This window comes from Gobius niger (genome assembly GCF_951799975.1).
Source record: "Gobius niger genome assembly, chromosome: 17".
Classification (NCBI taxonomy): Eukaryota; Metazoa; Chordata; class Actinopteri; order Gobiiformes; family Gobiidae; genus Gobius; species Gobius niger.
Window position 1 is genome coordinate 8,881,568 of NC_136868.1, and position 14,170 is coordinate 8,895,737.

A 14,170-nucleotide genomic window follows, 5' to 3' on the forward strand; every position below is an offset into this window, starting at 1 on the left:
GCACAATATTAGAAAAACATGGAGTAACTTAAAGGTTCTGTATTATGTGTAATTATGCTTTTTGAAATACTTTTGGACTTTATTCTGGCAACATTCAAAAATCTATCTGCAACATGTGCTTTGTAGTGGGGGCAGTTTGGAAATTGAAATATTCCGAATGAGTCCATTGAATTGACCAGAAATGTAGAGGAGCACCACCCTCATCAGGTGAGGGGCGAATGTTTTGAGAAGGAGACAATATACACAAGATTTACTGAAACATGTGTGAATGATTCAAAACTCAGGTGCTGGTCTGTCTTTCAGAGAGTAAAAATCAGTTTAGCAGAGAATTTAATTCAAGACCCAGTAAGTCTTTGTTATGCTCTGCCTCTGCCCCTAGCCAATTCGGCGCCCTAGGCAAGATTGAACTTTTTCACCGCAAAGTTACACAGCTCCCCGGGGGCGTAGAAGGACCAGGGTGGGGTCATTTGAAAGCTTGAAATTTTCGCAAGTCTCTATCACTTTCTGTTCCAAAGTTTTGTCTGAAAATTGGAAAAATGTTGTAGATGGCGGGAGCGTGGACCTCATGGATTCAAAGATTAAAGCACATTTCGGCACCCCCGTCCAGCAGATGGCGCCCTAGGTGGCGGCCCAGTGCCCGGTCCTGCACTTCCTGACCGAAGAAAAAGTCATCACCTGGATTGAAGTAACCATAGATATCATATAATAAAGGCTAGATGTCTCGTACGTGCTGCTGGCCAATGGAGGTCGACGTCCGCACACGGCGGCCATCTTGCCACAGGGAGCTCGCTCACTCGTAACATTGTGTTTTATGGTGCAATTTTCTACCAATTTTCAAATGGTTTGGTTTGTTATAAACGTCCGAGATGTAGTTATGATACTGCATGCATATGAATAAAAAAGGAAATCTTTATTTCAACATGTTCCAGCATTCAGAATTATAGCCATGGTAATAACGTTTGTAAGAAACCAAACCGTTTGTCCATCAAAATTTCAGCGAAATAAGAGGATTTGTGTTCATACCTTACTTCAGATACCACAGAGCTCGCCAGAAAGCTTTCCTGTGGCAAGATGGCCGCCGGTAATGCCGGATGTGAGTCCGCCTTAAGACATCTACACTTTATTATATGATATCTATGGAAGTAACTGTTATGATCTGGGGTTGCTGCAGTTGGTCAGGTCTAGGTTCAACAACACTATTTGCCCAAAGAATGAGTTGAGCTGATGACCTGAACATCCCGAATGACCCGGTTATTCTGTCAATAGATTTCTTATTCCATGATGACAATGGTCCAATATAATGTAAGAGTGCGTGCCCTCTCTTTTGGGGCGACTTCTGTTTTGATCAGGCAGTGTAGAATTTACAACATACGATTAAAATCAACAATTAAATGTGCTCAAAACTTACTGCACAAAAATGAAGTTATACACCAACAGTCAAATACAGTTATTTGCATTGCATTTTTAATATTTCAGCTACTGTATGTTTGATGACAAAGCAATTCATTTTAAGGATGCTCTTTTTTTCTAATACTGTAAACATTAATTACCACTCTGTTTGCAATACATTGTTTCATGCTGCCTTGTGTAACCTAGAGCGCACAGCCATGCCTTTATCAGGGCTTATTGTGCTACGCTCTGCACTGCTATAGTCACACATGCTTGCGATTGCACCATATTTGTTATTGACTTCTGACGTGTGATGTAACAGTTATCACTTGGCCTCACAACAGCTGTCCCCACAACCAGTAAGTTCAGAGTCGATCCCCTCGCCTCCCCTCTCTGCTCCTCTGCCCCATTTTCTCATCCTGCATGGGGTAATTACGGCCCGCGATGATACATAAACAGCTTTCACAATCAGCTGGGGCTCTTTCACAGAGTCAGCAGGACTCAGGGGTAACTCACAGGGGGTGGAGAGTGTTGTAGAAGCAGGATAGTAAGTTCGGGGCTGCTTGGGGGCGATGGACATCCGCTCCAGCTGTGTTTAGGAATCTGACAGATAGTGCACTCCATTAATTCCCTTTATTAAGCCTCTGGGTGCAGGCCAAAGCCAGGGAAAACGTTTGCAGATGTAACCTTTCAGATGCTGCTGGACCGTGCACTCATGGCCAGATGTCGCATGAGGAAAACAATAAGGACACTTTTTTTATATACATTTTATGGCAGGTGAACGGGTAAAATGCAGGATGATGGTAATATCTCAAGGTTTGTGACTCTGGATCAGCTTGGTTACTGTATGGATTAGATTTTGAATGATCACATGAGCGTAGCTGCAAGGGTTGGCCCAGACTACGAAGTGCTCAAAAACAACTTGAAAACCGTTCAGTTGTTGCTCGTTGGCAGATGAATCAAAGCAGAGATTATCCCTTGATGTTGTTTGAAATGTTTATCAAAAGAGACAATAAGAAGAGTGGCACAAATCATAAATATCAAGCTTAATAAAAAGCTAATTTGAAGCACATTTTGAAAGGGCAAAACATTTATTTCAATTTTGAAACAAGCTGGCCTAAAGAAACAGATTCGTGGGTATAAAGAAAGGGAAGCACTCTTTGCGACCCTATGAAGGCCGAAAACATACCCATGTTTTTATTTTTACTAATGTCATCCTGAACATTATTGCAAAATTGCAGTGGATGACCTCAATCACACAGAAATTGGTCTAAAGCTCATTTAGGGGAGAGTGATTGTGCTGGGGCCCATCGTAAATAGAGGGGTGTGCAGTGAGCACACGCGAGCCCCATAAACCCCTGTAATCCCCAGAGTCAGGCCACAGAGAGGCCTGGGATTACACTGTGTTTGGCTTCGAGCTGTCACCACTGAAGGGTGGACTGAGAGCTGCAGGTCACTGCAATGGCATTTCATGATGCAAGGTGATGCTACAAGTTTGGATTATTATATTCATTAGCAAAAAATGCCTTTATTACATCCAACTATAAAAACGGTTGTGATCATTTCTGCTTGAGTTCTTAACTTGTTGCTTCATCTTTTAGGGCAAAACATCAAAACAACTGTAAGATAGATAAGAGAAAAGATAACAACCTGAAAGTTGACTCTGAATTCATTGTTAATTGCTATCCCATAAAAGCCTTCCTATTATGCAGACAGTGAATCTGAAAAGGCTTGCGTTTACATTACCACATGTGAACGTTCTGGCGCCCTCCTGGGAGTGTCCTGCTAAAAGCATGGCTAATCCAGTGCAGCCTAAATCCTGGTGCTATGCAGCTGACCTGGAGAAACTGTAAAAAGCATCCTCTTGGGAGACTCAAGCTGGACAGGGCTCTGGCTCTGAGCTACTTTTGAAAAGGTGCAAACGTGCCATGAGGCCGAGGTGCACCCTTTTAGAAGATGCCAGCAACACCTGCTTACTGTATTAGGTGTGCCATGAGGAGCGTATGATGCCAACTGTAGCTCTGGTGATGAAGCAAGCCCACCTTCAGCCCCCTCCCCCCACACACCCCTTCCAAGGCTTTTTGCCAAAAAAGACCACACAGGTTTGTTTAAAATAAATGATAGATTCTTATCCGTTATATATAAATTGTTTCACTTTTTTGTCAATGCCCTATAGATTTTTAAAGATATTTCTATAAATATTTGCAGACCAAATCTGTGTTTCCTAATGGAGCATGTTGACAGTATAATGCACTTAGTGAGATAATATATTTGATTTAAAATTTAGAAGGTACACACTTCTCTACTCCTCCACAAAACCTGCATACTATTTTATAGAGCTGGGTGTTCCACGTATTTGAGTTTGGAAATGTTAAGTATTGCAAATTGTCTATATTTTTGTAGTTTTTGTTTTTGTAGACAAACAAATGGGATGTAAATCATCAAGTGGTTGTTTTGTTGTGGAGCGTGTAAAGTATTGTTGAATTAAGTCCAGCAAACCTATCACTACTTCCAAAATATTTCTGTCACTGTCTCATTATTCTACAGTTCTCTCTTTGACAGTATTTGTGTAATACATGCTATAAGTGAGTCAGTGTTTGCTGTAGTTTTTCCAAAATACTTGATGTGCAAGATGCAGATTTTTCCAGGAGCCCCTTCAAACACAGCTGCTGTGATTCTGTTTGAAACACTCCCAAGTTCTTGCTCCCTCTCGGTCCTTAAGCTGTCGCCTCAACAACGGGCAGTAAAAGACACTTTTGTACGCTCCAGCTCCGTACAGAACACACCAACAGCACCGAGCCAAGCCTTTGATGGCCATTGATGTTTGTGCTATAACATTCTGAAAGGCCATTTGAAAATGTGTTAATAATGGTGGCAGAGTGGCCCGGTCCAGCGGTGAACAGTGGGACTATTGTCTTGGCCCCACTGGAGCCTGCTGCAGAGATTAAGCACTAGCGCTGGGATGAGGTACAGAGCGAGGGAGGGGCAGGTCGCAGGGTTGATTTGAAGGGCTTGGATGGTGGTTTGTAGTGCGCTTCAGGGGAGGGGGCTGCCGCACTCGCACTCTCTTCCTCTCTTTAAATGAGAAGTCAGCAAGGGCAGCTGGAGGCACGCAGTGTGTTGTAGCGTTGCACTGGGCCATGTGGTTTGTATTAAACAGGACAGGGTGTCTGGCACAAGCTCAGAGGAAGGGAGAGAGAGAGAGAGAGAGAACGAGAGAGGAGAGAGGGGTGCACAGGGAGTGGAGACTGTGTGAAGTTGAGAGGTTACAGGACATTTGGATTTCTGATATGAGAGCTAATCAAAATATTTAAATGGCCTAAATGCTGTTGCTTGCTTTAGATTCACTTGAGTGATGCCAATGAAGACAAAGAGACCCTTATCAACATAATAAATAATAAATAAATAGAATGATTAGTAGAATGACGCTTTTGGAGGATTTGGGGAATTAAACAATCATGCAGTATGATTCATAGGGCAATTATTATCTGTGATGCTATTTTGTTAGGCCAAAACTCTCATATTTAGTTTGTTTCTACCAGCTTGACCAGATGCTAAAATTGCACTCGGCAGTGGATTCTGACCAACCCAGCTCATCAGGAAATCTTCATCTACAAAGCACAGAGAGGACTTACTGGCAAACGTTGCAGCTCTACCAGGAAGCTCAGCAGAGGCAGGCACAACTTGTTCAGAAACTTCAGGCCAAGGTAACTCGAAACCCAATGCAAATTTGTAATCATGTCAGGAATTGCAATTATAGGTACTTGATTCCTTTGTAAAAACCAGGTGCTTCAGTACAAGAAAAGATGTGGGGATCTTGAAGAGCAGGTCCTGGAGAAGACTTCAGAATCTGAAAAAAATAGATTATTGGTATGTTTTTTTAATGCTGTTTAACTGTGTAATTCACAAGCACGTGCGAAAAACCAAAAAACCTTCCTCGTTCCATGTCATCACAAACAAGAGGCTTTTAAGTTAATAGATTTCACCAAACGGTGTACTTTTTCCTTCCTACATGCTTGTACATGTTCGCAATTATGAAGAAATGAATTTGCTCCATTACCAAAGATAGTACCTAATGCATCTACCAACTATCCATTTGTTTAACTCTAAACAAATGCCAGCATGGTCAAATTAAGCTTGTGGTTGAATGAAGATTTGAAGAGATATAGCTGATGAATGTAAGCCTTTGCTGCTACAGAAACGGCGTATGTTGTCATTGCATTTGTGGAACAGAAAGATGGTTAATGAAGGGAAAGTCCAGGAGCCAGATATTCCATAGGCTTTACATAAAAACTCCTCTATCCTTAAGTTAACTCGGTCACACGCTCTTGCGGTTGCATTTGTCACAGTCTTTCATCCATCTTGTAAATTTAAGGCACTGAGGAGTAGCCACATGTTGAGCATCTGTGCCTTTGTGACCCAGCTATGAGCTTGGATACATTTATGTTGTGGATATAGAAAAAAAGAAAACAAATTAAAATGGTGAAGATTTTACTGTTAATCCCCAGAGTGACCATAAGCACATGTTGTTTGTTTGCTCACCTGCTTTTGAAAATCATAAAACATTTTCAGTGATCGCTGCTTGTTTTTTCCTGTAACTGTTATTCCCTGTAGAATGGTATGTCATGATTTTAAAGCCTGAAAGTAAGATTAAAGTGAAATGCAATGTTTGCATTCTACCATGTTTTATAAGATGATTGTTGGCTCTTTTGCGATGCAAAAACCTGACTAAGCTTTCACAGCTTTAGGCCCATGTAGTTAATAGCTGTGTTGACACTCAGCAAGATTTGAGCTTGTATTGATTCATCCAAATATTATTTTGGGCTGAGCGTTACCCACAAAGTGTCTGCTTTAGCACATTTTGACTGTAATTATGAAGGTTTGTAAATATTAGGCTACTGGTTTATACAGCACGTTGTCCAGAGTGCTGTTTTATTGGGAGCCTGCGTGATGTGTGTATGTTCAGCTGCAGGGCCATGTGGACTCAGCCCATCGACAGCAGCGCACAGAGGAAGAGCTCAGCCTCCTGGTCCAGAGAAAGACTGCTCAACTCCAGGAGGAACAGAAGAAGTGAGTTACTCAACTCAACTAAAACTAAACTAAAAGGGGTCAACTAGGTTTCAGGCAAGGTGAGTGAAGGACACAACCACATACTGCACCGGGCAGATCTTACCTTACCTTTATTGCCTCTCTACAGTGCATTATTGTTTGTTCACATCTCAGTTACTGTCACACTAGTCAGTGAGCTGATCAAAGGATGGCTGCCATTTTATTTCATTTACAGTCACACATTCATACAAGCAACATGTGTGAAGCATCTTCCCCAACAGCATCCTTGCAGTATCCCACTTCCTGTTTTCGGGGTCAATGCTGTGGAGTTGTGAGCCTCAAAAGTGTTATGTTTAATAACTGCCTAAAACATTTATGCACCATTACACCATTTATCTGCCACAGTAATATTGAATTGTAAGCACTTATTGTAGGTTATGCAGAAATTATGTTTTCAACAGTCGGCCTATTACTTATAACTCACTCCATAACCTCTTACATGGGTTTGGCCTCTTGTCAAACACGCTTTACAGTAACAGGGTGTGTGTTGAGGGTAAGTATGATATAAACATTTTGGTAAATTGCTGTACAGTACAAGCAAATCTGGATGGAATTAAAGCTAACTCGTGACAGGCTTTATAAAACTGTCACACATGTTCACGCTGTGTGGCTGGTGAGAGTGGATCTACATCAGAGGAAGAGCTGACGCCAAGTCCAAGTTGGGCGGGCGGTGTTTTTGTGACATTTGTCCTTCAGCCAAGAAATGCCAAATGATTCCTGAGACTCAGAGGGCTTGTTATTTCCAGGTGTGCCAGCCTCAGCCAAGTCAACTCTGCGCTGAGGGAGCAACTGGAGCAGGCTGGCATCGTGAACCAGGGCCTCACTGAGAGCCTGTGGAAGGCCCGAGAAGACCAAGAGCTGTGCGAGACGCATCTGAGAAAAGAGCAAGAGGTGACGAGAGAAACTGCACAAATCACTCGAGGACACGCTAAAACTTATTGAATGTAACACTGAGATTGCGCAATTAAACTTGTGCAGAGTTCACTAGAGGTTGGAATTCCATTCATAGCCAGTTTCATCAATTCATTCTCGTTCCCCGTTCCCTTTATTGCTATGATTTCTGAGTTGTTGTTTCCTGTGAAAACATTCCAACTGCTGAAGGGGAAGAAAAATTTGTCCAAACAATCTGTCGTTCGTGCTGTAAATCGGCCACATCTGTTGATTCAGGGAAATCCAATTATTTGCGCGAGGGCCAGTACTCGACAGCCCAGCGTTGCATCTGTTTGGTATCACAGTAAAAGGAGAGGTGCAGGCAGTAAAGTGTCGTAAGCCGCCCCCCTACCACCCAGTACCATCTCATTGTGCTCTTGTGTGCAGACCAGCGCCTCCCGCCTCGGCCGTGAGCAGGCTCATGTCAGGGCTCTGTGGCGCCAGGCTGCCTCCCTGCGAAGCACTTTCACGCAGCTAAGGACTTTCACTGACAGGTGAGTGCGGCCCGACGCCAGGAACACCCCCCCCCTCACCCCACCCGTGGTGGACAGGGGATTGCTCAAGAGCTCCCCTCCTCCTCCTCCTCCTCCTGTATCTCGCTCTCACACATAAAACCACAATCCATCTCCGAGCCCAGGGATCAAAAAGCAACAGGTCACTGAGGTCAGGACACCGCACCTCTTCATTGTTTCCTCACTGGGGGGGGACAAGAGGTGTTGAAATGATCTGTCAGGATGAAGCTAGAGCCCTTTCAAGATATGGCTGCTGTCATGTTAAGCCACTGTAAGCATTGCTGAAAAGTAATTTGCTTGAACTTTGATAGCTCATCCCATCTCATTTTCTCACCATAATAGAGTCTGAACTGAGGCCAGACATGAAAGTGAGTTCAAGTCCAGACATCCATCCCAATTAGGAATGAAAACACTCTGGCTTTCAACAGACTAATGACTCTGAACACCTCGAGTTGAACCAGATTATGCTGTCTTATCTGTTAGGATTTAAGTCTTTTTTGTGATTGTTTTGATCAGGGGCCTGTCAGAGCTGCGTGGGGAGTGCAATGCTGTTAGTAGACAGTTGCATGGAGCTTGCAAAAACCTAGAAGCCAGAGTCACACAGGAGAGCGCAACTAGTGGTGAGGAGTCTGCTCTGGAGCAGCAGCTGAGGGACAAACTCCGGGACGCCTTACAACTACAGGGGCGATGGGACGCAGAGAGAGTGGAGCTGAATTCCAGGTATTTGACTGGTGCTCAGTGCCTACACAATAAACTTGAGATTTTTCCTGTTGGATTTTTTGCTTGTGTATCTAAATTACTTTTTTTTTGGTGTTTTTGGTGTAAATTGAAACTACTCTTTTGAGTTTAAAACTGACTGCATTTGTTATCAGTCGTCTGTAACTTAGAGGTACTTTATTTTCCAGTTGAGCATAATTCTCATTCCAAATTCAGATGTTTCTCCTTAAAGATTAGTTTTATTGAAATAATCACGTTTCACCTTCACATATTCCACCAGTCTCTGATGTCAAAGCTCTGAAGTATTTGTCCTAGTTCAAAGACGATCAATTACAACCTCCACATTCCTGCCATGAGTGAGCTTTGATCACCACAGCCCTGTTCATCTTTCCATTTAACTACTGCTGATGTGGTGAAAACACAAAAGGATCAGGTCTTTTTAAACATGAAATCTGATTACCTTCATCCCCCTTGATCATAGCACCCGTGTGTCCAGAGAAAATGACGTGCCTGTCTGTGGCTATTGAATATTACTTTGGGGCCAGAAAATCATGTGAATCATCTGAAAGAATATTTTCAGGAAAATGAATCAGTTAGCATTTGTTCACATAATGCTGCTACGTCACAAGAGATACCTACTACAGTATATATCATCGGCAAGTTGTGCAAAGGGTCAAGCGAGTTGTAAATTCCCACATGTCCAACTGTGAGGATGGTCGTCTTTCAACGTGTTTGCTTGTATGTAATTTTTGTATTTTTTTGTATTATATTTTTTAATGTTAAATATTTCAGAATCCTGGAGCTTTGTGACACGGTCAAGCATCTGCAGACCCAGAGCAGTGTGAAGGACTCCAGCCTGGACACCATGCAGATCAGCCTGGACAGGATGGTAATCAGGGCGGGAGGTGCCAGAGAGACGGGTGGTAAAGGGGGTTAGATCTGGCTCTAGTCTGGGCTTTACTTTGATAAACTCCATAACTTCCTTGTCTCCAGAGCTGCCAGCTGCATAATGTCAGGAGAGCTGTATGTGTGCTTATCTGACCTTATTGGTTTCCTGTTCAGGAGATGAGGAGAGCGGAGGATAAAGCAGAGATGGAGGCCCTGCAAACAGAAAATCAAGCTCTGCAGAAGGTCTTACGCCACATAAACCAGGTCAGAAATAAGCATGAACCTGACCAATTTATCCATGATACGTGAAGTAAAACCATTGCTTTTGACACATTCATTTTATTACATTTATTTACATTTGTTCAACTCTAGATGGTGCTTACTGGTGATAGTGACAATGGCTGTTCTGAAGGTTTATCCTGCTCCCCTTATCACGGCTGGTCTCCTTTGAGAAACCCCACACTGACAGCTGTACAGAGCGCTCTTTCTAAACAACAGAAACAAACCCAGGTCTGTATTATGTGTTGTGTGTTGTAGATGTGATGAACAGCCACCAGATTCAGTATTCAATATAAAAGTTTATATTTGACGCAGGACCTGCGTGGCTGCCTGGATGCCGCTCTGGAACAGGTCAACTCTCTGCGGGACCAACTTCAGGAGAAAGACGCTGAAAGGAAAGAACTAGAGAACAAGATCCAGGAGGCTCAGAAACAAAGTCAGGAGGCTCAAAAATCTTTGGGTGGAAGTGTCAGGGAAAACAAAAGATATCAGAGCTCACTGGAACAAGCTTCCAGGTGTGTCTTCATGGTTCACTTTTGTCTCTTTGTAAAACTAACTTTGTTGAATACTTACATAAACATTTTTATGTCCATTGTGGCAGTGAAAAGATCAGCCTGGAACGGCTGGTGTCAGGCCTGCAGCAGGAAGTGGACTCACAGCAAGTGGAGCTGGACAGACTGCGGGGCTGCTCTCAGGAGCTACAGAGACAGAGGGATGTCCTGAAGCAGCACAGAGAGGATCTGGAGCTGCAGCTCACACGCCAGCGCACTGAGGCCCAGCGGAGGTAGCACGGTCATCACTGTCACCCACTATTCTGCTCAAACTCTGCTTGTTTATAGACCAGATCAGTAACACATGTCACTGGTCCCCCTCAACCAGTTTGGATTCAAATGTAAATGATTTACAACATTTACATTACATTAGTGCAGTCATGCAAGAGAGAAGTCTTTTTCATCTAAGGTTTCATTTGCAAAAATGATTAGTGGGAAATTGAATATGGGCATTTAATCCAACTAACAAACATTGGGGCTAGCGTTTGTTTAGAAGATTGACCGTTTTTGTTTTTCAGTGAGAGGAATCTTGAAGAACTTGAATCAAAGCACTCTGATCTTCGCAAAGAGCTGGTAACAGTGAAAGAAGCACTGAGTCAGATGACCCTTCAGAAAGAACTGCTAGAAGATGACAAGGCCAGTCTTTCTCTGGCTCTCAGTAAGGTACAACGTGTTGCATTAGTCTACGACTTTTTATTTATGTCTTTTGTGATTGTTTCTCACTATATTTTTACATCTTTAGATTGAGTCCCAGTGCACGGCACAAGAGCTCTGTCTTGCCAAAATGCAACATCAGGAGGCTACACTTAAAGACTCTCTGTCCAAGATGGCGGCTTTGAGCGAAGGTTTAGCCAAAGACAAGGTGGAACTCAACCGGGTTCTGCTGCAGGTCGGTCAGTTAGTCCTGTTACTGTAAAATCAACTCATAGAAACTCAAGACTATTTTTGTCTTCTTCAGACGGAGAGTGAGAAGGCTGAACTGGGAGACCGCAGGCGTGAGGCTGAGGTGGAGCGCACAGTGGCCAGAGAGGAGGCCACTCGGTTGCAGCAGGACGTGCTGGATCTGTTGGAGCAGAAACAGGCTCTGGACAAGTCCCTTAGCCACATGGAGCGAGTGTTTCAGGAGCAAGAGGCCCAGCTCCGTCTACTCAACACAGAGAACACACAGGCCACAGAGCAGCTCTCACAGGTTCGCCTCTGCATCACACCTGGGACAGATAACATAATGTTATTAACGGCTTTCAGCACATTTATGGTGCTGTTGTCGTGTTAAAATGAATCAGACACACTGGACACATCTGCCTTGTCTTTTGTCTTTCCAGGGGGATATTGAGATCATTTGTATCCGCACTATATGCTTTATGGTCACTCTGGGACCTAACAAGCAAGGGATTTTCATGGACAAATGTGAAGCTGAGATGATAAATAGAAAGACATATTCAGTCCTGAGAGGGTTTAGTGTAACAATAAATTATCACCTAAAGTATGTCCTTAGCACATCCCCATTTCCCTAACCTGCCTTTCAAAGAATGAGAAGAATCCAATGTTTTATTATCTGTTCTCATTGAGAAACTGGGATACCCACATTTCTCCCAGCTCAGAATATTACAAACTCAAACAACTTGACAAATTCCACCTAAACATTTTTGATAACATATCTACAAAAATAAATGTGCTGTGCCAGAGCAAGCCCCGGGGTGGCCTCTGCTTCTCCAAGCTCATGTTTCATTATATTATTGGACACTACACAAAAAAATAACATTATTGTACTGTTATCTTTTCAGTATACTGATGTAAAATGAGACACATTGTGAAGTAACAATTTATTGCAGTGACGTCATTTTAGTGCATTACAGTACTTTCAAACACATAGCAGTGGTATATTGTAGTCCTAATCGTTTTGAAGTTATACAAAAACTAGCCTTGTTTCTTTAAGTGCAGGTTTATTTTCACAGAAAATAGTTTGAGGTCAGTTAGTTTTAGTTGCTTCACAGTTATTATGAGTTAAATGCAGAATTCACTGTACAGCTCACATGAATTACACATGTGCCGAGTTGTTTTATTTTAGTTTCCAAATATAGGTCCCAGGCTGTGCTGGAATGGAGAAGATAAATGGCGCCCCACCGATCATTTTTGTTTCGCTTGAGGCAGATCATTTGTAATGTGTTACAGCGCTTTTAGGTCGCCTTGTGTTTTGTTTAATTAATGGTACATAAATAATAAGCATGGCATTAGTACACAGTGTTTCTCCTGCATAAATAAAAGGAGACCACTTGCTCCTTCAATCCAACATACACTTAGGACGTCATTTAAACAGCAGTTTTCCCATATAATGTAAACTGTTTTATTTAACTTTGTGCCAGTGTAGAACCTATGCTGTTCATTATAATGAGTCAAATGTTCTTATGGTACTGGTTTAGCACTAGTTTGCCATTCGAGAGGGACACTCAACAAAAACTGTACTTCTATATCCAATGTTAATCAAATGTCAATATTCTTTTCTTACATTCTATATCTTTTATTGGCATAAGGTACTAAAAACTCTTACAGTATGTGCTTCTGCTATTCTTCTACTATAAAATTTTAAAAGAAAGGAAACGTATGCAAAATCTTGTTACCAGACGATGCAATGTTTTCAACCTTTCACTCCCAGTAGATTGTCATTGATGCGTGTGTTTGTCTCCAGTTCAACAGGCAGATGCAGAGTGTTTCAGACGAGCTGTGTGCGTGCCGGAGGGAGCTGGGGACTCAGAGCGCGGCCTTGAAGAGAGTGAGCAGTGACCGGGACGGGTTGGCCAAAGAAAGGGCGGCTCTGGAAGTCAGACTGAACTCTGCTGAGTGGAAGGTTTCTGAGCTCATGGAGGAACTGGCAGCTCTTAGGTTTGTTTGTGCTGCTTTTCCCGCGGCCTGACCTTCATTCTACACCGAGATATGGCACTACCTGCAAATTCCTACATTAGATTGTATTTCCCTTTGAAAGCTGGTTTGAAAACGGAAAAACACACAAGCTGGATAAATCAATTTTGTAAAGAATTCGTCTGACTCTAGCACAAATGTAAAATCTGTAACACAAATTGCATTTTCTGGTAGATATTGCTGGTAAAATCTTCAGGGAAAAGGTTTGTTGTTTCTGTTGATATATGGTTAGATAGCTAGATAATTCAGCTTTCAGTTTGTTGCTTGGTTTTATTCATGATTGCAGTAATTACCAGCTCATATGTCTGATTAGGCCAAAGAAAACAACTGTGTGTTTAAAGTCAAATAACTTTGTTGGGGTTATTGCGTTTTATGGCTGCACACACCTGGCGGTTTGAAGCTAATCCTTGTTTGCTGTGGTTGTTTCAGGTTGAAGAAGGAGGCGCTGGAGACTGCTCTGTTTGAGAGCCAGGAGCTCGTTTCTTCTCTGGAGGCCGAGTGCAGCAGGATGGATGGGGAGAGCCGCAGTTTGCTTGTTGCTAACGAGGCTTTGACGCGTGAGTAGCCCACTCCCTGTGAGACCCCTCTGTCCTCTGTGCCAAGCCCCCATTGCAACTGCACCCTCGGGAGACATATTTCATCCCGGCTCTGCAGCAGCTGGACCTCAGGATGACCACGCTCCCACCCCACACAAACACACATGGTTCAGATAAGAGGTGTTAAAAAGATAAAGAAGCGTCCTTTTGTTATTCCCTGAACCGACGGCATTGTCACTGCAGCAACAATACTCCTGCACTACTAAAGATATATTTTATATTCATATTATAATGAATTCAACATGACAAAGTTCTTTGTAAGCTGAGCACTGATATCCAAACC

General features: G+C 42.8%; 1 protein-coding gene across 2 annotated transcripts in view; it reads left to right on the plus strand.

Moving 5' to 3' along the window:
• Window positions 1-14,170, plus strand: part of crocc2 (ciliary rootlet coiled-coil, rootletin family member 2) — a 29,584-nt gene that overhangs the window by 4,789 nt on the left and 10,625 nt on the right. For both annotated transcript variants that reach the window (XM_079575073.1, XM_079575074.1), the window contains exons 4-19: window positions 4,932-5,096; window positions 5,176-5,259; window positions 6,356-6,459; window positions 7,245-7,389; window positions 7,816-7,922; window positions 8,457-8,660; window positions 9,450-9,546; window positions 9,720-9,809; window positions 9,918-10,055; window positions 10,140-10,339; window positions 10,426-10,608; window positions 10,894-11,038; window positions 11,118-11,264; window positions 11,334-11,564; window positions 13,062-13,255; window positions 13,721-13,848. In XM_079575073.1, coding sequence (XP_079431199.1) covers window positions 4,932-5,096; window positions 5,176-5,259; window positions 6,356-6,459; window positions 7,245-7,389; window positions 7,816-7,922; window positions 8,457-8,660; window positions 9,450-9,546; window positions 9,720-9,809; window positions 9,918-10,055; window positions 10,140-10,339; window positions 10,426-10,608; window positions 10,894-11,038; window positions 11,118-11,264; window positions 11,334-11,564; window positions 13,062-13,255; window positions 13,721-13,848 — 2,362 coding nt within the window. The remainder of the gene's footprint in view (window positions 1-4,931; window positions 5,097-5,175; window positions 5,260-6,355; window positions 6,460-7,244; window positions 7,390-7,815; window positions 7,923-8,456; window positions 8,661-9,449; window positions 9,547-9,719; window positions 9,810-9,917; window positions 10,056-10,139; window positions 10,340-10,425; window positions 10,609-10,893; window positions 11,039-11,117; window positions 11,265-11,333; window positions 11,565-13,061; window positions 13,256-13,720; window positions 13,849-14,170) is intronic.